Genomic DNA, 26897 nt, shown 5'->3' on the forward strand with positions numbered 1-26897 from the left:
ACAGTCAGGTCGCTCCTAAGCTATCTTTTCTCCAAACTGAACAACCCCAAGTTTGGTAACCTGTCCTTATCATCTAATGTTTTCTAATCTTAATCTATTCTATATGTGGCCTGACCAGTGATTAGTATAGAAGCAAAATCATATCCTTCTCGAGCATCTCTTCTCCACAGCCTATGAATTTATTTGCTTTGGCAGCAGCTGCCTGGCACTGATTGCTAATATTAAGCTTACTGTTCACTAATATCCTCAAGTCTTTTTCAGCAGTAATCCTACCCAGTGTCTTCTTATTTAATACATATTTGTAACATTTCTTTCCAAGGCTCAGATGCTATAAATTTACATTTATCCACATTAAAACTCATCTGCCATTTTTCTGCCCAAGCTTCTAGTTTCCCTAAGTCCTGTCCTGTTGTCTTGTGTACTATCAAGCTACAGGTATAGATATTGATTCCTTTTTAATTTATTGTTCATCTATGTCAATTTCAGGTTGTAGACTTAAACCGAGGAGTGATTCTTAACACTGAAGGACGATATCTTCAGGACTCTCAAGGAAAGCCACTTCGCATAAAGTTGGGAGGAGACGGCCGAACCATTATTGGTAAGTTCTAGACTCAAAATACCATCAATAAAAGGAAAGGGAGCTCATGATAGAACCAAGCCTTGTGTGAGAATGCTTTTTTAGTTTCTACATTAACATTTATGTATAATTTGTAAATTCATGACATTTCTTTTTGACAGATTTAAATGGCACCCCAGTGGTCAGCCCTGATGGATTACCACTCTTTGGACATGGAAGGTTCAGTAAACCAGTGGCAAGCGCTCAAGATAGACCAGTTCTGAGCCTTGGAGGTAGACCTCTAAGAGGTCTTGAAGTGGCAAGAACAACAAGACCTACCACCACAAGGATGACAACCACTCCAACTACGACAACGACAACAACAACAACAACTACAACAACCCTTCCTCCAACAACTACTACTACTACACCAGAACCAACTACTTTGGAACCAACTACTGAAGAGCCATTTATTCCTACCTGTGCACCTGGCTCTTTTGCACAATATGATGAGGAAGGCAATATGATAATGGGAGCTGATGACAAGCCTGACTGCTACACGGAAGGTAAAAAACAAATGAGACATTTTTTTATTCACTATCGGCTTTCCCGTTGTGTGCCGATATCGTAGCTCTTCACTGTCAGAAGGGCGTTTCTGACAGTCAGTCAGAATCGGCACCGATAGCTCTTTACTGGGGGCACAGAATGGGAAAGCGCACTGTCGGCTTTCTAGTGGTGTATTAAACCGCATGTGATATGAATGTACAGTATTGTAAGCTCACATTGGTTCTAAAGGTAATTGATGCTCAATATTTTTTCTGCATAAATTGGATATTGGGATTCTAAACAAATATATAAATTATCATCATCAGCAAATGTTCTAAAATAACAAATAAAAGCAATACTCATCCCTTCAATCCACCACTGATCCAATGCAGAGGCCTTAGTGGTCCAACAACATTTGTTTACCAGGGGTCAGCACGTGACTTCTGTACACAATAAGTGGCATTAGTGGTCACGTGTCATACTGTCATGGCTGTCATTTTTGTGTTTATTATACTGGATAATAATCATGTAACTTTTCACCTTTGTATTCTGCAAACAAAACCTCAGAGAACATTTTTGGATTTGAAGTATTTGGCCTAATATTTTATTGTATTAGTTTTTGTATTATTGTATTAGTATTTTTGTATTAGTATATGAAGTCTAATATAACATGTACTTCTATTTTTTAACAGATAGCTACTCTGGCCAAGACTTAATTGTTACAACTGAAGCTACAGAAAGTGTGACATACTTCGATCTTGATCAAGGTAAAAATTCTTGGTAGGGTATGGGATATCAAACACTCATCAGTGTCTATTGGTATAATGGAAAATAGACTGAAGAAGGGGAAACAGTGCATGAATAAAGCTGGACTAGTGAAGGCAGCAGTATCCTGGGTATATCCATTATGGATGCGAGAGACATTCAAGCATGAGAAAAGCCTGAAAATATGAGCAAAAAACTGTATATCAGGAGGTTTAGAAATGAGAACTAAACAGTTTAAAGGAAGTCTATCAGCAGGAAAATTGATATCAAACTAATTTGTACCTAGTAGGGTTACTTCTACATTTTCCAAAGATGGCCTTTTTATTCTGCATTGCAGCTTCATTGTTCTCAAAATTGGTATTTTATTCTTATGCAAATTAGCTGAAAAGGGGTTTAGGGATGTTTCTTCTCCTTCTCCCCACTCCAGATAATTGTCCCTAAGGGTGTGTTCACACGATGTAAAATGGAGCGTGATCTGGCATGTATATGGCGTGTCAGAGTTTGCGCGCTCAAAAAGATCCCATTGATTTCAATGGGAGTTACGAGCGTATACGCTGTGTTATTTTGCGGCCGCAAAATTACGGGCGCAAAATAACGCGGCGTATACGCTCATAACTCCCATTGAAATCAATGGGATCTTTTTGAGCACGCAAACTCTGACACGTCGTATACATGCCAGATCACGCTCCATTTTACATCATGTGAACGCACCCTAACGGCAGAAAAAGTGTGATGTCAGATGTCACTCAAGCAATAGAGGTTGGATCTAGGTGGCAGTTAGGGTCGGTTACATCTAGTATAGACAGTGAAACCCCAGCAGGAGAAGAAAAGCCCTAAAGCTCTTTTCAGATAATTTGCATGAGAATAAAAGGCTGAATGAAAATGGAGCTTCAATGCAGAATAAGAAAGGCATCTATGGAAAGTATGGAAGCTACCTTGTTGCTGCTGACAGACTTCCTTTAAATCCTTTGTACGCTACTTTTCTAAGCTTTCTAACAATAATTGTATGGATATATCAATATGAAATGGATTCTTTATCAGATGCAGATTAATGACATTTAATAATTGATGACATCATTTTTAGATTATGAGTTCATTGAGACTACACGTCGTCCAATACATACAACAACACGACCACCAATTATTATTGACGTACCAGAAATAAGGTCATTTGATAACAATTTGGTGTCTGAATTTGATGCAACGGGCAAGAAAAGATTTACTGGTATGTACTTTACTTGGATTACAGATACAGTACAGGTACTAATATATTAGTGAGAAAGAAACTGAAGTTGTGCATTATACCACTTTATTTAACCCTTTCCCAACATGCTGGGTGTTTACAGATGGCAGCTGCTCGGGACTCGGGACCAGTCTCTGCTGTTTTATAAAGCAGAGAGCCGGTGCTAATGCACACGATTGGTGACAGAGGCATCATTTTACTGGTGGTACGCGGGTGCTGCCATTTTGTTGGGGATGGCTGGCATCCGGAGCAAGCTCCGGGTCAGCATCCTGTTGCTATGACAGCTGGGAGCCTTGAGACTCTATGTAGCCTGCAATAAAAGAGCTGTTTTTTTGCAATGTATTAGCATTGTAATGCTTTGTATTAGTGATCAAACCGCCTGTGGTTCGAGACAAAGAAAGCTAAAAAAAATATATTAAAAAGTTCAAATCACCCCTCCCTTACCCTAGAACACATATAAAAGTACTTAAATACTGTGAAACACCTACACATTAAGTATCCCTGTGTCCGAAAACACACGCTCCACAAATCTATAAAACGCCATAGCGGGAAAAAGAATTCAAAGTGCCAAACCACCGTTTTTTCACTGTTTTGCCTCTGATAAAAATTTGAATAAAAAGCGATCAAAGCCATAGCAATTCCCCAAAAATGGTACAAATAAAAATACACGTGGTCCCACAAGAAAAAAAAAAAAAAAAGATGCCGAAGGCATCTCTGTACACAGAAGTGTAAAAAAGTTACGGGTGTCAGAAGAAAAAATTGTCCCAAAAACATTAAGACCTCATATGGCTCTGAGAGCAGAAAAATAAAAAGGCTATGGGTTTGGAAGGGGGGGGGGGGGGGGGTCAAAAACAAAAATAGCAAAATGCTTATGGTGGGAAGGGGTTAAAATGTACTTAGAATAAATGGAGTGAATGGTGCACCAGGACATGGGATACTACATGAAATACTGTTATAAGACGTTTACAATGGAATAAAAGTGGTGTAGCTGTAGGTAATGCAGTGTCCTTCTGCCCCATATGAGGAGACAGTACTATATATATAATGTGTGATACTGGGGGAGCTCCGCTTCAGACTTTGCATCAGGGCCAAGGAGCTTTGTGTTACAGTTCTGTGAAAAATAAGTGAAATATTTTTAGACCTTTGAAATCTGAATGAGTATGATATAATATTCTTATTTTCTTAGCTCCATACGTATCTTATATCAGTAAGGATCCAAATACTCCATGCTCCCTCAATGATGCCCTGGAACACTTCCAAGTGGAGAACTTGGCTGATCTAATACCTAAGGAAATTAATGGAGAAGTTCTACCCCCTCAAAATATCTCATATAATATCACTGTTGTGGCAGTAGAAGGTTGCCACTCATTTGTCATTCTAGACTGGGCCAAACCCAAGAAGGGTGATTTCATCACAGGTAAGAGTTTTTATTTCATTTTACACTTTACTAGAAGAGATTACAAGATGGGGAATAATCCACAATATAATATAATATAATATAAAGTTATTTGATTGCTCTATAGAGGAGAATGCAATATATGCTCAAACAATGGTAGGACGTAACTTGAGGGGGTGCTGAGGGTGCAGTTTGTTTATATAGAGTCTGTCTGCATATCCAGATCTCACACACAAAACTGTATTGAGATGGGAGGGGAGGAGGCGGCTGCTGGCTGGTTAATTGATTTATTGCCTATTCTGGGCAGTGTAGTGTCTTATCTGGAAGATACAGCAGTGTCAAAAATCGATCCCTCATTCACAAAGTAACAAAGTGTAGCAGCAGAAATTATTTGAGTGCCTTTTCCAACAGCCTCCTCCTCCCTTCAGACCTTATGTAGAAAGTAACTCAGCCGAAAAAGTCCAAATGGGAACATACTGTATATATATATATATATATATATATATATATATATATATATACAGTATGTTCCCATTTGGACTTTTTCGGCTGAGTTACTTTCTACATAAGGTCTGAAGGGAGGAGGAGGCTGTTGGAAAAGGCACTCAAATAATTTCTGCTGCTACACTTTGTTACTTTGTGAATGAGGGATCGATTTTTGACACTGCTGTATCTTCCAGATAAGACACTACACTGCCCAGAATAGGCAATAAATCAATTAACCAGCCAGCAGCCGCCTCCTCCCCTCCCATCTCAATACAGTTTTGTGTGTGAGATCTGGATATGCAGACAGACTCTATATAAACAAACAGCCTGATTGAATATAAGAAGGAGAAGAGCAGCCTAATAAGTGGAAATGGAAATAGAATTTATTAAAAAGATATATTAAACATGTTCCTATATTTAAATGTACTTCACTTATGGAGATATGCTTTAAGAACAAGCATAGGGAATTGATGGCTTTCTGAAATATTACCTATAGAAGCCTGCGATGTGTCATAACAGCACAAAATAGTGTTTTATTTCCCATTATGCTTTAATCAAAATTAGTCACTAAACTTCCAAAAGTTTTTGCATAAATCAAATTATTTAAATAAATATTGGAAAATTTGTAATATACAGTATCTATATTATTAACATCACTCCGCACAGAGAACTAAATGATCCTGCTGTGTGTCTGTGTTTCTTTCTTTTTTGGTTGCTATGATTCCTAGGATTTCTCTATCTGCCATGAGCTTGTATGTGTTTTCTCTCTTGTTATATACTACTGTACCATCTATGAAACTGTATCACTGAAATTTCCCCATTGTGGGACTATTAAAGGATTATCTTATCTTATCAGAGGAAAATGATCTTTCTCCACTTGTCAAACTCTTTCTCCCATCCGTTTTATTCTAAACACTTCACTATCTGTGCTCAATCTGGCATGTCATTGGAGTGAGAGAAACAGGATGATCAATACAGTAAATTGCCTCCATCTAGACCATTCTGACCTAGCTTGTGAGAGGTGATGAGAGCGATGGTTATGTGAGGGCATGCACAGACTGGGAACAGAGGTGACCCAAACAGACCAACAGTGCAGAAGATCGTTCGATCCCACAGTTTTCTTGTCCTCCATCCAGACACAGGTGGCACCTTCATTTCAGATCCCTGTCTATGCCTGGACCACTTGGTGTCATGGTGGCCATTATGTGTTCTGCCATTGACAGCCAACTACAGCCTGGCCTCCAATGAACTGGAAATATATCATCTTAAGCGACAAATCCAGGGGCTTTATGGGATTTGATGATTGTCAGGTCGGGCTATGAAGCCCTCATCTTGTGCACTTCAATCTTGCCGTTGCTGTGGTACAATATATTCACCAATAGGGATGAGCGAGTACTGTTCGGATCAGCCGATCCGAACAGCACGCTTGCATAAAAATGAATGGACGTAGCCGGCACGCGGGGGGTTAAGCGGCCGGCCGCCGTCAAAGCGGAAGCACCAGGTGCATCCATTCATTTCTATGAAGCGTGCTGTTCGGATCGGCTGATCCGAACAGTACTCGCTCATCTCTACTCACCAACTTATGGTGTGATGATCTGAGTAGTCTTTGCCTAGTAGTTTTCAAAGATAGATATATGCAGAACAAAATCAATTATTTAAAAAGCAAAACATTTTTATGCTCATTCTGTTTCGTGAACAGCATACCTGGTATATAGTGCATCATATGAAGACTATTTGAAGAATAAATGGTCTACAGGCACCGCAGGAAGCTCAAATTTCCCCATTGAAAACTTGAAACCAAATACAAGGTATGTACCTGATATTTCCTTGGAAAATGAATGGTTTATGTTTGTATTTACACATCAACTTACCCTGTAATTGAAACCCTTATGTTGCGTAGAAAATTTTCTAAACTTTTCTCTATTTTACCCACTATGAAAAATGATTAGTTATTAATGCTGTTAGTTTTGGTGCCTCATATGCTATTTAGGTTCTGTACTGTTAGAAGGGAGGTATCCAGCAGGCAAGGGGTGTGAGTCTGAGCTCTAGCACTGGCTGCCTCTGATAGGATCCCTGAATCACACCCCCTGCCTGACAATGCCCTACTGACATTACAGAGCTTAAATAGCACATCAGGCATCAAAACTATATGCATTTATTGCTTGGGAATGGTGGGGGACTAGAGAAAAAATTCCAACATAGCATTAGATGCTATGGTAAAGAGATATTAAAGGGGTTGTCCCATCACAAGGATCCTATCTATACTGCTTGTTAATGTGGATGTAAGACTTTTCCTAAATACACTGCTTCAGCAAAACTGCTTTGTTTGTCCACTATCTTACTTTATTCAATTCTTTGTGGCCACAGCCCTGACTTAGCTGCTCATGAGTCAAGTGATGTATCTGCCTGCTCTCAGGGGGGAGGGAGGAGGGGCTATGTGCACGGGAGCGAGCCTGTGTTTCTAGCTATTCCTGTGTCTACACCATGTGACCTAGCTTCCTGTTAGCAGATAGGGGAGAAGAGCTGCTTTCATTTCTTCTGTTCTCCCAGTTATCAGGCTAGCTAATTCAATTGTGTTCATTATGGCAGAGACAGGCAGTCTCTGTATGTAACACAGAATGGAGTTGCTGCTGCCTGTACTTCATAGTCCAATATGGGTGGGTGGAGCTACATGCGAATTTGGGGCGGAGCTAAACAGCAGGTTGCATGTGAAACCCCACCCACCAAATGATGCAAGAAACCAGGAAGAAAGAAGATTTTACAGCAGTAAAGACTGATGAGTATGTGAGGTGGGAATACCCCTTTAAGGAGCAGATTAGGAGCAACCCTGTTAATTGTATCTCACCTACACAGGCCTTGAACACACTATTTTCTACAAAGAAATACTTTGAGTCCTTTTGGCCCAATGTACAAACGATTCATTACACTTAATTACTTTACTATGACATTTAGCTGTCTTTCATTTAGATTTAGATTTCAGGATTTATTTTTAGAGTAGTAGAAGAAGTTTTATGGTGAGAAAAAAAAGTTGTCAGAGTACATTAACTCCACTGGGTAGGCCATCGTACTCTTACAGATAAGTGCCTCAATTATTAGATTTTCAGGGTCTCTTTTATGTGCTATGGCTCTCTTTTATGTCACTGACTCACCTCTACTCCTCCTGCTTGCACCAAGAATAGAGCAGAGTCAGATATGTGACGGTGTCATGTCGTAAGCAGAGGAAGCTGAGCGGAGTCTTCCAGCATCTTGTTGCACTCTATAAATCTAAGGGCCCCTAATTTATATGAGTAAGGATGAGTACGTAGACTGGGAAATCACTGTGATAACTTCATATCTCCCTACATAGTCCCTTTAAGATGAACCTGAGTCTGAAATATCCATTCCTGATAGCTGTCCCCTGCCACGTTGTGTACTTTGCTAATAGGAAAAGAATGCAGACAGCTTTCACTGGCAGTGTAAGGAACATGTGTCTCAGGTTGCAATGGGATAAGCTATTATTTCTCTACACTCAGAAAACTCTTAATTCTGGCTAGGAAAAACTGTAAATATTAAAGTTCAGAAAAAGAAAAAATGTATACAGATTTAGTATAACACATAACATACTGGCTAATGAATAACCTAGTAAATTGGATCGTTAGGGTTTAAAAGGGAAAGTAGGCCAAGTCTAACATCTCTACATTTGTGCCGAAGTGTAAGCCAACATTTATGCTAGATCTTTCAGCACCTCGGGGGGAACGCTGGGTCATCTCATATACTTCTACTAGATGCACTCTGACTCTGTTCATACTGTATGGAATATGAACAGAAGCTAGAAAACCAAGATGTATTGCAGCTGTGAGCATTGCAGTCATGTAGCAAGAGAGTCCAATTCATGTGGTGCATTTTTTTCTTAAATGAAAGGATAATTGTCTAAATATTTTGATGGTTGTATTAAGCACTTTGTTCTTGGTATCCACCAGCTGCAAGTTTAGAAAAATCATCTGGTTCAACTTACATCAGACACAACCAAAATAAATGTATTTTCACTTACACTGCTTTATGTGTTCAAACTTTGGTAGTCTTTATGAGTGTGAAGTCAAACTTTTCATTACTTAAAGAGTCAATTTGCTCATTCTTCAAAAATACTTCCAGTGCCACTGTTTTCAGTCTTCTGCTATAGTGTTTTTATACTGCAGTGAAAACACCCATGTTTACCCACGTGGCTTCTGACCATGTTTACCCACATGGCTGCTGACCATGTTTACCCACGTGGCTTCTGACCATGTTTACCCACGTGGCTTCTGACCATGTTTACCCACATGGCTGCTGACCATGTTTACCCACGTGGCTTCTGACCATGTTTACCCACATGGCTGCTGACCATGTTTACCCACGTTGCTTCTGTTCATGTTTACCTACGTGGCTTCTGACCATGTTTACGCACGTGGCTTCTGACCATGTTTACCCATGTGGCTTCTGACCATGTTTACCCACGTGGCTTCTGACCATGTTTACCCACATGGCTGCTGACCATGTTTACCCACATGGCTGCTGACCATGTTTACCCATGTGGCTTCTGACCATGTTTACCCACATGGCTGCTGACCATGTTTACCCACGTTGCTTCTGACCATGTTTACCTACGTGGCTTCTGACCATGTGTACCCATGTTGCTTCTGACCATGTTTATCCACGTGGCTTCTGACCATGTTTACCTATGTGACTTCTGACCATGTGTACTCACATGGCTTCTGACCATGTTTACCCATGTGACTTCTGACCATGTGTACTCACATGGCTTCTGACCATGTTTACCCATGTGACTTCTGACCATGTGTACCCACATGGCTGCTGACCATATGTACCCACATGGCTTCTGACCATGTTTATCCACGTTGCTTCTGACCATGTTTACCCACGTGGCTTCTAACTATGTGTACCCACGTGGCTTCTGACCATGTTTATGCTTCTGACCATGTTTACCCATGTGGCTTCTGACCATGTGTACCCACATGGCTTCTGACCATGTTTACCCATGTGACTTCTGACCATGTGTACCCATGTGTCTTCTGACCATGTTTACCCATGTGACTTCTGAAGTCAATTACTGGCAAGTTTACAACCAAGCTTTACAAAAAGCAAAAAAAACAAAAAAAAAAACAAGCAAGGAATCCTTAACCAGAGTTGAGCTAAAGTAAAAGTGGACACATCTGCGTCTTAGGAAACTCCTTAATGTGATTCTTTGACTTGGAAACTCAATACCACACCAACTTCAGAACATTATGCTGTGTACTGGAATACCTTTAGATAATCCAATAGACACATAATTTCCTTAAAAAGTTGTTTTAAAAATTACACTCAAGTGCAATGGGTCATGATAGAGCTGCTGGTTTTCAAGCCTGAATACAGAGCCCTTGGACGCTCTGGCACAACCATTACATCTGAGCCATATTTGTATATTTATAAAATGTATTTTTCAAGAAAGTGGTGCATCTATTGGACCATTTCAATTTATGATGGTTGGCAGTATAATGTTTGCTATAATGCACTGTGACTAATCTCATATCTAGTTTCCTGCCAATAGATAAAACATCCATCTGTCTTGGAGCATTTCCACGAAGAAACTAATCTTGATTATTTTACAATTTTACTCAAGACCATTTTTATCACGAAATTTCTGTTTAAATGTTTTCAGAAATAACAAGGTGAAAAAGAAATATCATAGCAGTTTTACAGAATAGAAATATGCTTTCTTTATAAAAATTTTGATTGCATAAATGTAAAGAAAGAAAGCATATCTTCTGTTGTCCACGTAGAGGAAGTTTGTCATCTGAACCCAGCATATCAGTCCAGAGGTTAGGGACACCTGAATCAGTGTTTCTCTTGTAAATTGATGCCATCATTGTGGAGCTATTACAGTTTCTGACAATATGCAGATGAGCTCTTTGGAACAATAAGGGCGTTGCCGCTTACGAAACCGCTCAGTTACTTATTGAGAAAAAAAGTGATATCTCAGCAACGGACGCAACAATTCACAAGGGGAAATCCCAGTTTGATTCAGGTCACCCTAATCTCTGGCAATGGGTTGATATAATGTGTCCTGGTGAGAGACTCCAATTAAAACCTTTTTAGGATATGACGTTCATTGCAAGAGGTTTATAATCTTGAATTACAAAATTGAGTTTCCTATGTTTATTAGCTTACTTTACTTACAGGTTCCTTTTAAGATGAGACAAAAGAGAACCTAACAGTTGTGATATCATGTCTGTTTTAGTAAATAGCTATGCAATGAGATAACAATTCTGGAACACATTTTCTTATCACTTTGCACTGTACAATTCAAGTTATTCCTGCTAAAAATCTATTAATGCATTTTGAATTGGGTGTATCCCACTGATATTGTCTGATCAGTGTTCCCAGTGTCACACTGTGCAGGGACACACGCCATTCACAGGCAGAATGGTCACATCCAGTTGTCACTTTATTGATAAATGTATAGAAGAAAACACAAAGGATGCATGCAGGGTTTTTCTGTCCGCTTGAGAAGTCGGACATCTTCACTTGCGGACAGGGAAGGAAGGGCACGGAGTGCAAAAGAATGCACCCGATGCCCATTGAAATGAATGACAGGTGTCACGGACACAGCTAGTGTCCGCTCCTAATGTCCGTGCCAGATTTTAAGTGGACACTAGGAGCGGACACTACCTGTCGGGCACCGACGATAGTGTGAACGCCCCCTTAACCCTCAAATGTAAAGCACCATGGAATTAATATAATAATGCACAGCAACATGGAATTAATGGTCCTATATGAATAAACAATAATAATAATGTGATGGATACACAGGTGCCGCTCATTATAATCACAGCTCAGTAATTAGACATCTGCCTGGTAACGAGCTGTGCACCTGTGAGTCCATCACATGACCATGGATGAGGACCCCAGCCAGAAAGTATATTGGAAATTGTAGAACCTTTCATTATTAAAACAATAATATTTACTTCCTAAAACTTGACAACCTCTTTGAAGGATAAGAAGTACATCATGATCTTTTTAAAACAGAGGATATTTGCATTCTTTGTCTTTTATCACATATCTTCAAAACAACAGCTGTAAGCTACTCCTAATTTTTGATCTGTCCTCATTCTTTTTTGCCTTTGTGGTCGACTATACATCTAGAAATGTTAGTTACTACCATACACGACAGATAAATATGGAATCATTGTTTCCAGCTTGCATAAACCTATTGAAAGTATCTTTCGGCACAGTGTTTCCCAAACTGTGCTTCACGGAGCACCAAGTGCTCCCCGAACCATCTACAGGTGCTCCGCGATATGGCGATAATAAACGGTTAACAATAAAAAATAGATAAATGTGAAGGGTTTCAAAATTAAAATGCTGGTTCCCATGCACTCCTAATATTCTACTGGCGGTCTGTTTGGCAAATATACGAGGCCAACGGAGTGACGCTTCACGGTCAGTCAGCTCTTCCAAACTGGTCTCAGACCGCCCTTTCCAGCTTAATACGCCGATCTCATATATTCGCGGAACAAACTGTACCTGCGGACGGAAGTGCTTTAGTTATCTTTCATGCTCGCTGTCACGGGATGGTTAGAGTCTATACTATAGGCAATGTGTAATATATATTTCATGTGGAATGTATTCTCTAACCTGTTATATACATCAATGTGTAGTTGGCTGATTAGGGTCTAGTGTGTTAGCACATTGTATGCAAATACCTCTAACTAGTGAGGACTAGAGATGAGCGAACACTAAAATGTTCGAGGTTCGAAATTCGATTCGAACAGCCGCTCACTGTTCGAGTGTTCGAATGGGTTTCGAACCCCATTATAGTCTATGGGGAACATAAACTCGTTAAGGGGGAAACCCAAATTCGTGTCTGGAGGGTCACCAAGTCCACTATGACACCCCAGGAAATGATACCAACACCCTGGAATGACACTGGGACAGCAGGGGAAGCATGTCTGGGGGCATAAAAGTCACTTTATTTCATGGAAATCCCTGTCAGTTTGCGATTTTCGCAAGCTAACTTTTCCCCATAGAAATGCATTGGCCAGTGCTGATTGGCCAGAGTACGGAACTCGACCAATCAGCGCTGGCTCTGCTGGAGGAGGCGGAGTCTAAGATAGCTCCACACCAGTCTCCATTCAGGTCCGACCTTAGACTCCGCCTCCTCCGGCAGAGCCAGCGCTGATTGGCCGAAGGCTGGCCAATGCATTCCTATGCGAATGCAGACTTAGCAGTGCTGAGTCAGTTTTGCTCAACTACACATCTGATGCACACTCGGCACTGCTACATCAGATGTAGCAATCTGATGTAGCAGAGCCGAGGGTGCACTAGAACCCCTGTGCAAACTCAGTTCACGCTAATAGAATGCATTGGCCAGCGCTGATTGGCCAATGCATTCTATTAGCCCGATGAAGTAGAGCTGAATGTGTGTGCTAAGCACACTCATTCAGCACTGCTTCATCACGCCAATACAATGCATTAGCCAGTGCTGATTGGCCAGAGTACGGAATTCGGCCAATCAGCGCTGGCCAATGCATTCTATTAGCCCGATGAAGTAGAGCTGAATGTGTGTGCTAAGCACACACATTCAGCACTGCTTCATCACGCCAATACAATGCATTAGCCAGTGCTGATTGGCCAGAGTACGGAATTCGGCCAATCAGCGCTGGCTCTGCTGGAGGAGGCGGAGTCTAAGGTCGGACCTGAATGGAGACTGGTGTGGAGCGATCTTAGACTCCGCCTCCTCCAGCAGAGCCAGCGCTGATTGGCCGAATTCCGTACTCTGGCCAATCAGCGCTGGCCAATGCATTCTATTAGCCCGATGAAGTAGAGCTGAATGTGTGTGCTAAGCACACACATTCAGCACTGCTTCATCACGCCAATACAATGCATTAGCCAGTGCTGATTGGCCAGAGTACGGAATTCGGCCAATCAGCGCTGGCTCTGCTGGAGGAGGCGGAGTCTAAGATCGCTCCACACCAGTCTCCATTCAGGTCCGACCTTAGACTCCGCCTCCTCCGGCAGAGCCAGCGCTGATTGGCCGAAGGCTGGCCAATGCATTCCTATGCGAATGCAGACTTAGCAGTGCTGAGTCAGTTTTGCTCAACTACACATCTGATGCACACTCGGCACTGCTACATCAGATGTAGCAATCTGATGTAGCAGAGCCGAGGGTGCACTAGAACCCCTGTGCAAACTCAGTTCACGCTAATAGAATGCATTGGCCAGCGCTGATTGGCCAATGCATTCTATTAGCCCGATGAAGTAGAGCTGAATGTGTGTGCTAAGCACACACATTCAGCACTGCTTCATCACGCCAATACAATGCATTAGCCAGTGCTGATTGGCCAGAGTACGGAATTCGGCCAATCAGCGCTGGCTCTGCTGGAGGAGGCGGAGTCTAAGGTCGGACCTGAATGGAGACTGGTGTGGAGCGATCTTAGACTCCGCCTCCTCCAGCAGAGCCAGCGCTGATTGGCCGAATTCCGTACTCTGGCCAATCAGCGCTGGCCAATGCATTCTATTAGCTTGATGAAGCAGAGTGTGCACAAGGGTTCAAGCGCACCCTCGGCTCTGATGTAGCAGAGCTGAGGCTGCACAAGGGTTCAAGCGCACCCTCGGCTCTGATGTAGGAGAGCCGAGGGTGCACTTGAACCCTTGTGCACCCTCAGCTCTGCTACATCAGAGCCGAGGGTGCGCTTGAACCCTTGTGCACACTCTGCTTCATCAAGCTAATAGAATGCATTGGCCAGCGCTGATTGGCCAATGTATTCTATTAGCCTGATGAAGTAGAGCTGAATGTGTGTGCTAAGCACACACATTCAGCTCTACTTCATCGGGCTAATAGAATGCATTGGCCAGCGCTGATTGGCCAGAGTACGGAACTCGACCAATCAGCGCTGGCTCTGCTGGAGGAGGCGGAGTCTAAGATCGCTCCACACCAGTCTCCATTCAGGTCCGACCTTAGACTCCGCCTCCTCCAGCAGAGCCAGCGCTGATTGGCCGAATTCCGTACTCTGGCCAATCAGCACTGGCTAATGCATTGTATTGGCGTGATGAAGCAGTGCTGAATGTGTGTGCTTAGCACACACATTCAGCTCTACTTCATCGGGCTAATAGAATGCATTGGCCAATCAGCGCTGGCCAATGCATTCTATTAGCGTGAACTGAGTTTGCACAGGGGTTCTAGTGCACCCTCGGCTCTGCTACATCAGATTGCTACATCTGATGTAGCAGTGCCGAGTGTGCATCAGATGTGTAGTTGAGCAAAACTGACTCAGCACTGCTAAGTCTGCATTCGCATAGGAATGCATTGGCCAGCCTTCGGCCAATCAGCGCTGGCTCTGCCGGAGGAGGCGGAGTCTAAGGTCGGACCTGAATGGAGACTGGTGTGGAGCGATCTTAGACTCCGCCTCCTCCAGCAGAGCCAGCGCTGATTGGTCGAGTTCCGTACTCTGGCCAATCAGCGCTGGCCAATGCATTCTATTAGCCCGATGAAGTAGAGCTGAATGTGTGTGCTTAGCACACACATTCAGCTCTACTTCATCAGGCTAATAGAATACATTGGCCAATCAGCGCTGGCCAATGCATTCTATTAGCTTGATGAAGCAGAGTGTGCACAAGGGTTCAAGCGCACCCTCGGCTCTGATGTAGCAGAGCTGAGGGTGCACAAGGGTTCAAGTGCACCCTCGGCTCTCCTACATCAGAGCCGAGGGTGCGCTTGAACCCTTATGCAGCCTCGGCTCTGCTACATCAGAGCCGAGGGTGCGCTTGAACCCTTGTGCACACTCTGCTTCATCAAGCTAATAGAATGCATTGGCCAGCACTGATTGGCCAGAGTACGGAATTCGGCCAATCAGCGCTGGCCAATGCATCCCTATGGGAAAAAGTTTATCTCACAAAAATCACAATTACACACCCGATAGAGCCCCAAAAAGTTATTTTTAATAACATTCCCCCCTAAATAAAGGTTATCCCTAGCTATCCCTGCCTGTACAGCTATCCCTGTCTCATAGTCACAAAGTTCACATTCTCATATGACCCGGATTTGAAATCCACTATTCGTCTAAAATGGAGGTCACCTGATTTCGGCAGCCAATGACTTTTTCCAATTTTTTTCAATGCCCCCGGTGTCGTAGTTCCTGTCCCACCTCCCCTGCGCTGTTATTGGTGCAAAAAAGGCGCCAGGGAAGGTGGGAGGGGAATCGAATTTTGGCGCACTTTACCACGTGGTGTTCGATTCGATTCAAACATGGCGAACACCCTGATATCCGATCGAACATGTGTTCGATAGAACACTGTTCGCTCATCTCTAGTGAGGACCAGTGAGGACAATGGGTGGAGATAATCTGATCAGTGTCCCCAAGAAGATGTTGGACGGTGCATTGTCCATAGTAGACAGGGAGTCTGCTCTCCTTGGTATAGGTGAGGGGGGAAGGATCTGTGACTCAGACCTTCCCACCCACAGATATAGGTGTAACAGTCTTAGTATATAGTTGTAGCTGGAGTTAGTATGTGTTAGCCGGCCTGTGCACAGCTCTGCAGAGAGCCAGGATATAGTTACAGGACCAAGGAACCAAAGTTATCATTGGATTGTGACTTCTGTGGACTTATTGTTATTACGGTTGATGTGACCGCCGCCGGCTACTAACTTTGTGGATTACAATAAATTGCTGTTGTCTCCCGACCTCTTGCGTCCATGTTGATTCAAAAGACCATCCGGAGGAAGACGTATACCTTTGCTCCGTGACAACTGGTTGGCAGCGGTGGGATCAACAGCGGACAGCGAGATGGACTACAGCAGCTCAGCGATTAATGGAGCCACAACCTCAGAATACAGGAACTGGACTATGGCAAGTCTACAAGTAAGGGCCCGGGAACTAAACCTGAGTTACCAGGGAAGAACGAAAGATCAACTGATCGAGGCACTGGAGGAGATGACCCTGCAAAGCGACCATGAGGAGGGCTGCCCCCAGGAGACAGTAGAGATACGGGAGTGGCAGGTACAGACCCAAAAGAGCAGATGGGTTGTTTTGTATGAGGAGGAATTGGCAGTGCTGGGGCTAGGAGCAACTGCAGAGCAAAGGAGTAGAGCATTACAGAGGGCTCAGGAAACGGAGAAGGAGGAACAGAGAATGGCGCATGAAAAGGAAAGAATGGCGCATGAAAGGCGAATGGCTGAGATAACTACGAGGAATTATAATCAAACGCCGACCCCCAGCCCAACAGTGAGAGAACCACCATATGTCTCCCATAAACACTTCAAGACCTTTGATGAAGCGGCTGGGGATGTTGATGGATATTTTCAGGACTTCGAACACCAGTGCCGCCTGATGGAAGTCCCAGAGAAGAATTGGGTCCGGTATCTGGTGGGGCACCTACGAGATGGGGCTGCGGAAGCTCTCAGAGCCATGGACCCTAGTGATCAGCGGGACTATGAGGCCATTAAAAGAGCGGTGCAGAAGTATTATGCAGTCACTCCAGAGACCTACCGAGTTCAGTTCCGCTCTTTGTCTTACAATGGGGGAAGCTCCTTCCACATGTTCGTCCACAAGTTGAAGCAAGCATGCAAGCGCTGGCTAGAAGGAGAGGAGGCTGTCACAGTCGATAAGATCCTCCAAGTCATACTTAAGGAACAGTTCTTTTCCCAGTGCCCCGCTGAGATCCATGAGTGGGTGCTGGAACGGAACCCAGCCACAGTTGAGCAAGCTGCTTCTCTTGCAGATGAGGGCCTGACCATCAAGCCGCAGTGGAAGAGGTTGTTTGCAGAGGAGCGGAAAATTACCACAGTCCGCCAGACACCCTTCAGCCAGCCACCCACCTTTCGTGTCCGGCCTCAGGATTACAATTCCCCCTCTACCCCTGTCCCAGCCCATCGGCCTCCAGCTATGAACAACCCTGTCCCTAGACAACGACCCACTGGAAGAATGCTAGAGCGCAGATGTTTTGGGTGCGGGAGGCCTGGACATTTGCAAGCTAGTTGCCCTGCTAACATGGGGGCACGGGCCACCGTGGCATCCCGGCCTATTCACTACCTGGGAACCACCCCTAGGACAGAAAGTTTGGCCCCATTTCCAGATGACTCCATGAATGACCCATCTGTTCCACCTCCAGGGGTCTATGGGATTCAGCCTTCCGCCACACATCCCGCAAACCTTCAGAGGAAGCACTTGCAGGAGGTCCTACTGGATGGCCGAACAGTTGTTGGATTCCGGGACTCGGGAGCTTTCCTAACGGTAGCGGACCCCCGAGTTGTGCGACCCGAGGCCCTAGAGGAGGGCCCTGGCATTTCTATCAAGTTGGCAGGGGGTACTCAAAGATGTATTCCTAAAGCTACCGTGGAACTCGACTATGGTTATGGACCAAAATGATGCACAATTGGTGTGATGAGCAGGCTGCCGGCCGATGTTCTGTTAGGCAACGATGTTGGAAATCTACAGTGCCACTTTGTGGGAGCAGTGACCCGAAGCCAAGCTCAGAGAGACGCCAACATGGATCGACCGGATTTTCTGCCAGATGCCAGCCCTTCAAACCTACAACTTTACCATTCAGTACCGCCGAGGGAACCAACACCAGAACGCAGATGGGTTATCCCGGCAGGAGGACATATGAGCTATAGAGACTGATGTGCATTCCCCAATTTACCTGTGTAGGCCAATTGTGTCATGCACATGTTTTGAGAGGGGGAGGGGTTGTCACGGGATGGTTAGAGTCTATACTATAGGCAATGTGTAATATATATTTCATGTGGAATGTATTCTCTAACCTGTTATATACATCAATGTGTAGTTGGCTGATTAGGGTCTAGTGTGTTAGCACATTGTATGCAAATACCTCTAACTAGTGAGGACCAGTGAGGACAATGGGTGGAGATAATCTGATCAGTGTCCCCAAGAAGATGTTGGACGGTGCATTGTCCATAGTAGACAGGGAGTCTGCTCTCCTTGGTATAGGTGAGGGGGGAAGGATCTGTGACTCAGACCTTCCCACCCACAGATATAGGTGTAACAGTCTTAGTATATAGTTGTAGCTGGAGTTAGTATGTGTTAGCCGGCCTGTGCACAGCTCTGCAGAGAGCCAGGATATAGTTACAGGACCAAGGAACCAAAGTTATCATTGGATTGTGACTTCTGTGGACTTATTGTTATTACGGTTGATGTGACCGCCGCCGGCTACTAACTTTGTGGATTACAATAAATTGCTGTTGTCTCCCGACCTCTTGCGTCCGTGTTGATTCAAAAGACCATCCGGAGGAAGACGTATACCTTTTCTCCGTGACACTCGCATTGTGCGGTCACTCGCTCATCTTCTAAATTTACTTGAGAGCTTCAATAATTTACCTGAGGAATTCCACAAGAAAATTAAAGAAAACTTCTAGGTTGTAGATCCATACTCTGCTATGTTGAAAAAACTTACTTGCTTAACATCTCAGCAGTATGAGTGCCTGATAGATTTGACATCGGATTCTGCGATGAATGGAAATTTTAAAAGTAAATCGCTAGTAGACTTTTGGTGTCAACTCAAAGACGAATTTAAAATTTCGTCAGATAAAGCGAAAATTATTCTTCTTCCTAAAAATATAGATCTCGACTGAATGCAGAACCTGACATTCGATTAAAGTTATCCCAAATTCAACCAGATATTGTTAAACTGTGCAAATCAATGCAGCCTCATTCTTCACATTAAAATGAAGACATTGGGTTTTTAAGATTTAAGAAATAGGATCTGTGTTTTCAGGATCTTTTTTTTTTGTTATATGTAGTTAAGTTCCTTATTTTTTAACTGTGACTGAAAAAGATAAAAATTTGAATAGTTAATAGAAAATGTAATATCTAATATCAATTCGTTAGAAATCCCCCCCCCCTCCATCGGTAATGTCGCTTGTTATTTTTGGCACCTGTGTAGGTTTTAGGTAAAATATATTAAGTGCTCCCTACAGAATATCTGTCCTGAGTAGTGCTCCTCAACTCAAAAAGTTTGGGAAACGCTGGGGTAGGGAATTAAGTTTTTGTGTCTGGTATTGATATAAATTTTTCTATTTTTTGAAATATCAGCCAATTTATTCTGTATTACAATCACAAGTATAAGGCATTTTGTCTAAATCAATTACTTTTACACAACCTTCGCAAAGTCTTAGAAGCATACAAGTAATGTTTTCTTTATTCCAAGGTATTACTTCAAAATCCAGGCTAAGAATCCACATGGCTTGGGACCCATGAGCGCATCAGTGTCATTTGTTACAGAATCAGGTATGATACAAGCAAATATATATGTAGTAATAAAAAATACTGGTTTACTATAATAAATGCACAATGGAATTCAGTTTAGAGATAATAACGGGGTATGGACATAATAGGTTGGTATTGTATAAGCCAACAATGGTGCGTAGTACGTTATCGTATGTTGGGTTAGTGGTTCATTTGGTTTGAAAGGTTTATGATCCATCCAAGAAGTAGATGCATCCATATATAGTGATTGTTTATGCCATTAAAGCACATCTGATAGCTTAGACCAGCGTTTCTCAACCTTTTTAGACTCAGGTCACCCCTGGAAAAAATTCCTTGTGGATAAAAACACCCTAAGGATGAAGTTAATGTATGAAGTCATCTGTCAGGTTTCCAAGACACCCTTGTTGGGAATTGCTGGGTTAAACTCTAGTAGGGAATCCCTCACAATCTACCAGAAAACCAATTGTTTAGAACCAATTCTTAGTATTGAATACACATGGCTGTATATTGTGTTACATACTGTCCACTGTGACATATGGTCTATTAGTTACAGTATATAACAGATTGTCTCATGATGCTAGTGCTATAGATGCTGCAGATTGGGTTTTGGGGGCAGTGGGCAACATAAAAATACATCAAACAACTGTTAACTATGTAGGTTTTATCTGAAATACTTATTTTTTTTCCTGGAAGCTATCTAATATTTTATCCTTTCTTCTCTGCAGACAATCCATTACTTATTGTAAGACCACCAGGTAATCCAGTTTTTATTTCTTACATACCTCCTTTAAATAAAATGCAATAAATAGTTGAAGAGACTCCATAGAAATGTCCATACAATCGGTCAGTCCTGCCTGTGTGAAAGCAGTTACCATTAACTGCCAGGTACCATTGTGATAAAGGAGATCATTCTCTGGGACATATTTTACCAACTGTAATTGTAAGAGAAATTTCAACATACTCCACTGAATTGCCATATTTACAGAAAACCCTATTTAAGAACTTGTCAAAAGGCTACTATATTAGTTCTGCAAGTATGTTCCAAGTCACTAGTCTCTGTATACGAACAAGCTACTAGTATACTTGTATCATTGATATCATATGTTCAATCTCTTTTTAGGTGGTGAACCCATTTGGATCCCTTTTGCCTTCAAACAGGATACAAGTTATTCTGGTTGTCATGGAAAGCAGTATGTTAAACGAACATGGTACCGAAAATTTGTAGGAGTTACCCTTTGTAATTCTTTGAGGTATAAGATTTACCTGAGTGAAAATCTAAGAGGTAAGAGCTTGAATGAGGAGAGACAAATGTTTCATATTACATTACAAGAAGAGTACAGGCTTTTTTTTTCCTGAGCACTTTTTACAGCCCATCAATATCCAATTGGTAGGCTTTGATACCAGGCACCCCCACTGATCAGCTGACAGTAAAATCTGTCTTCTTTATATTTTTTTTAATGCCAGTCTTAAAGTGTGCCAACTATTATAGCTATTTTTTTTTATTTTTGAATATAGTTCGTAGGTAAAATAATAATATATCCAACTATTATTTAGGGTATTAGTTAGAATACTTCTAGAATACAGTATGCTGAAACTACTTTTTATTTTTTAGATACATTTTACAGTATAGGCGATAGCTGGGGAAGAGGAGAAGATCATTGTCAGTTTGTGGACTCTTACATGGAAGGAAGAACAGACCCAGTTTCTGAATTTCAGATATTGCCTCCAATTAAAGGTAAGGTCCTTGGGTAGAATACTATGTAGGTCTGTTATATAGCATACAGATATATTTGGACGGAGCTTTCAGTTTCACACAATGCGGATTCTTAGAAGCTTTCTTGTTCACAATACAATTAAGCTTTCATGAGTCACATGTATGAAGGAACACCGCTCTACCCAGTGTTGTATCATATGAAGCTTGTACAATATATTTTCAAGCCAATTATTCAATTTGATCAGAAGCATGGCATCCTTCTTTCACCGGGTCTCTGAAAAGCATCACTTGCTTATCAGGACAGATTGAAGTCCCATGACATATGATCAATAGTGGCAGCCATATGTCTACTATGAGGTCTAAGGAGGGAAGTGTCCCATTTAAGTATGACCTCTTCACCATTTTATTGGCTGCACGGGGGATTGGCCGCCATAGTCGCTACAAAGGAATATGTACTAGAGCCATCAAAATGGGAAAAAAGGCCATCAGGACTTCCTATGCTATGTGATGGTGTCAAGTAGAACTGGAAGGGTGCCTTGTTTTAATTTTTGTTATGAGTCCCCCCTTCCCCCATTCTCTGTGTGCAGTAAATTACAGTTTTAGGTCTTTGATCTGATCTATAGGACATTTTGTACCATGAACAGAGGTCATATACAGCATTTGTTTGAAGACCTGAACATTCCACCTTTGGTTATTTCAAAGCAAAAAAAAAAGTAATTGCAGGTCCTCTTTGAGGTACAAATTCAGCTGCATCTGTTTTAGCAGATGTCTAGTAGAACTGCAATTCCTTGCAAGAGGTCACTGAGACAACTTATTTCAATATGCATTCATGGAGCACACATAATAAATTGCTTTTTCACGTGTAAGAAACATTCTGCTAAAGGGTAAAATGTCGATCTATTTACAGGTTATTATCGCCAAGACACCCAGGAGCCGGTGATGTTTGGGCAGATAGGTTATGGAACCCCTCATAACTATGTTGGCTGGTATGAATGTGGAGTACCCATTCCTGGAAAATGGTAATGCCTTGACAATAGTATTCTAAAATTAACGAACTATTATCTATCACATTTGGTGCCATTTGATGGACTTGTATGTAAAAGGATTAGTGGCACAGCATTGGAATACATTATAGGACAAAAAGCACAACAAATCTACAAGCTTCCAGAAGAAACAAGAACACTGTGTGAAACAAAATGTGGTGCTGCTTCTAAATGGTTTTAGAAGCCAAGTTAGACTCTGCTGTCATGATCCATTGTGGCCCACCACTTTCAGCGAACCCCTGAAAACAAGCAACCAAGAACTTGCAAGAACAACCTAAGCTTGCTGTGCGTGCTTACTTGTAAGTCAGACCTCCACTCTTCTTCTGAATGGAAATGGCCTCCATCAATAACCACTGGCAGAACACTGTGCACTTCAAAGACACACATTGCAATCACGCTTATGTTACTAGTTATTGCGATATAGGACAGCCTGCTTTATGCAAACTATTGTTAGAGCTTATCCCTAATGTCTGGGCACTAGGAATACATGGTTAGTGCGCATACCTACAATCTACGATGACTATGGTGGTACCCGCAGCTGACCCGCAGCACATTTACGCCAATATCTTCAATCTATTGTCAGCATTAACTGTGAATTCTGATTTGCATTCTGTTTAATGGGTACATCAAACTTTTTTTTTACTGAACTAGTTACCTTAATGAACGATAAATCAATTAACATTATACTACCAAAACGACTTACAATACAGAGCAGCAGACATAGATTTCTGATTTGAAGGGATATTCCATGTATCATTTTTATAGACATCCGAATGATGTGTCCCCTGCTTGGGGCAACCGTCCAGCTCTTGATCTGGATGATTCATTGCAACCATATATTACTGGCCATTTCCAATAATGACTTACTGGGGGTTATAGTTGACAAAGCCCTGCAATATTTTCATTGTCGAGGTGTTGCCTCAAGAAACGGGCTTGTCTATTCTTTTAACTACTTTGCTATTAACATACAATAATTGTGAGTTGGATCAATAGGGAACAATGACATCCCAAAGTGTATGGCGACAAATAGATGCCCACTACATCCGTACGTGGATGCACTTATGCCTGCTGACAACTCAGCATGTTACGGAGATGTGTAATTTATAAACCTCAAAGTGTGCTTTAATGCAAATGTTAATTTTTTTTAATATATGAGCAGATGCGTACATTTAATTCTAACAAATATATTTTCAGATTTCAAACTGGATTTGAAATCTATTAAGGTGTTACTAATAAAAAGAAATGTTGCAAATATCTAAGAAGGCGTTAATTCTTTCCCAAGTCACAGTTTTATCAATAAAGATTATTATTATATTAAAAGGTCCAGGTCATTGGACCATCTGGTAGAATCTATTAATCAACATTTTGGTATTTTAAGGGTTTTTGAAGGGTATTTTAGGAACTTCGTTGATTAGCAAAGGAAATGCCATTGTACATCTCTCAATGACTTAACCTAACTTGAGCTTTACCACTAAACCTAAAGTAAAAGGTATCATGTAATAGCATTCCAAAACATAGACACGTATGGATATGGCTGGTAACATCATGGTATTACTACAACTTGTAGGCCAGTGTTGTGTTGTGTTGAAACATGAAGATTTCCATGAGTTGTGGTGATATTGCAAGAAAATCATTTAAAATATTATTCTAATAGTCCTTAAAGTGGTATTCCCAAGTTCAGGACCATATTATATGTTGCGGCTTAAGGTAACTGAAGTTTTTATCCAATAAATTTCCTTATCTCGCTCCATTTGCTTCAGTATCCATCTTGCTCCATAAAGCTGATTATGTGCCCTCATTATTTACAGCTCATTGCCTAGTTTTCATGCACTTATGATACTCAGTAGCACTTGCTGGTAATATCAGCCCTATTTCTATTCACTGTGAATGAAGGCTAATGGATCCTTTTGTCAGCTCTGCAAAGTGCTCTCAGTTGCTGAGCCTTGATAATAATGGCTAGAACAGTGCTTGATCAGAACCTGTGTTATTATCTATAGGTATATCCCGAGCTAATAATATGCAGTTTAGCGTCATCAGTAAGCTTAACATATAGGATAAGCCTGCCTAACAACTAATCTACCAAGAAGTGGAGGGGAGAGGAGACCGAAGAGCAGTTGAAAGCCTAAGATGAAAAAACCCCTTTAGTACCCCTTGTTCTGTCACTAGTCCAAGTCAGCTGTGCTTTATTTCTATGAAAATCATAGCAAAACCACTATATTCATAGTAGGGCATTATTGCAATGTAAAACGTCTTTCATGGGTGTTTTATCCTAAAGTTGCTCAACATTTTTCATCTGATTTTGTCACATTTGGGATAACATTGTTTTGAGACCAGAATGAAGATTTTATGAGATCCCAAAAAGAGACCATTTGTAATAAATAGAGATGAGCGAACACTGTTCGGATCAGCTGATCCGAACAGCACGCACCCATAGAAATGAATGGAAGCACCTCTGATGCTGACTTTGCCAGCGGCCGGCCGATGTCACAGGTGCTTCCATTCATTTCTATGGGTGCGTGCTGTTCGGATCGGCTGATCCGAACAGTGTTCGCTCATCTCTAGTAATAAACTCCTCTCTATTTTTGACTATCAGGAGCTACTAAGAACAGATTTAGAAAACCTCCTAATAAAAGGGATTCAACTTCTGTGCTCCTGAATATCAATGTATAATAGCTTGTAACGGATGAGAAAGTGTCACCAGTAAGCAATAAGCAGATGGCCAGGGAGTATTTAGCAGTCCATTAAACCCCACTTCATTTCCTAAGGAATATGATTTTGCTCAAGGAAGATAAGAAGTTCTGCACTCCTCACGAATGTCTTCTACTATCACTTTATGATTTGTTTTCTAGTTACTATACCTTGTTAAATTCCTAGCTAAACTCCTAAATTTATACTGGGATATCGGGTAGCATTGCCCCTGTTGTAAAATGTACTGTATGGTATAATGCATTAAAAACTAACCAAAGGAATATTGTATTTTGAGTATACTATATGTGTTACATGTAATGGAAATAGGAAGGAAGAGTGTGAGGCCTTGTGCAATAATCAATCGTCATTCCAAAACATACGTTTTCCAACTTTTTGGAAATATCCAATGGTTACCTCTTTTGTACATTTCACACTGTTCATGTTGGTGCTTCAGAATTCTCAACCGTTACGCCCTACTTGATGGTGCTATGACTTACAGTATATTGGAAAAATGTAATGATAAAGAAGCCTGTCTGTTTTCAGGGATTGGGCAACCTATTTCACTTTAATGCACAATAATGTTTGTTCTTTATACATCTTTGAAAATAAATGTATGTTATATTAAATGATTCCTGGTGGTCTTTTACTGTGTGATTATAGAAGAATGAAAAAAATACATACGACAAACAACCTTGCAGAACTTAAAGGGGTTTTCCAGATTTTTAAAAATATGGGCCAAATAGCATCTCTGAAAAACACTTCCCAATATCCTGTTGAAAACCAGCATCATTTATTTGATTTATTTTCAGACCTCAGAAAGACGATTCTTTTGTAAGCCCCTATATATCGTATGGATGTGCTTGGTATTGCATGTCAGTTCCATTCACTTAAATAGGACAAAGTTGGTCATGTGACTGCTAAACATGAAATTCGGCCTGTGTAGCAGAAACTGTGCCTCCATACTAAATAACACCCCCCCCCCCACAAGCAGTTTCACATCCCCTTCTGTCATACTGATGGAGGCTCTTGGTGCTCTCTAAGAGGGTTACCTCCCCCCCTCAAAAAAAAAATAAAAATCTGCCACGAGTGTTGACTTTGATCTGTGACTGTCCAGAGTCTCTTACATTATTTTGACTGGCTAAGTCACCCTCTGAGTTCAAAATCTCATTAATTTTTTTTGCACTAGAGTTACTTTCTATATAAAAAAAACACATACAGAAAAAA

At 41.7% G+C, this 26897-nt stretch overlaps 1 protein-coding gene across 2 annotated transcripts in view; it reads left to right on the forward strand.

Annotated features, from left to right (window-relative positions):
• The window catches only part of FNDC1 (fibronectin type III domain containing 1), a 150041-nt gene extending 123799 nt beyond the window's left edge, over window positions 1-26242 (forward strand). For both annotated transcript variants that reach the window (XM_075267680.1, XM_075267681.1), the window contains exons 10-20: window positions 487-598; window positions 739-1122; window positions 1795-1869; window positions 2952-3092; window positions 4297-4527; window positions 6692-6800; window positions 20170-20249; window positions 20954-20983; window positions 21349-21510; window positions 21841-21963; window positions 22850-26242. In XM_075267680.1, the coding sequence (XP_075123781.1) occupies window positions 487-598; window positions 739-1122; window positions 1795-1869; window positions 2952-3092; window positions 4297-4527; window positions 6692-6800; window positions 20170-20249; window positions 20954-20983; window positions 21349-21510; window positions 21841-21963; window positions 22850-22965 (1563 nt within the window). In that variant the 3' untranslated portion in view covers window positions 22966-26242. The remainder of the gene's footprint in view (window positions 1-486; window positions 599-738; window positions 1123-1794; window positions 1870-2951; window positions 3093-4296; window positions 4528-6691; window positions 6801-20169; window positions 20250-20953; window positions 20984-21348; window positions 21511-21840; window positions 21964-22849) is intronic.
• Window positions 26243-26897: the final 655 nt, after the last annotated feature.

Source organism: Leptodactylus fuscus, chromosome 3 (genome assembly GCF_031893055.1).
Source record: "Leptodactylus fuscus isolate aLepFus1 chromosome 3, aLepFus1.hap2, whole genome shotgun sequence".
NCBI classification, from domain to species: Eukaryota; Metazoa; Chordata; class Amphibia; order Anura; family Leptodactylidae; genus Leptodactylus; species Leptodactylus fuscus.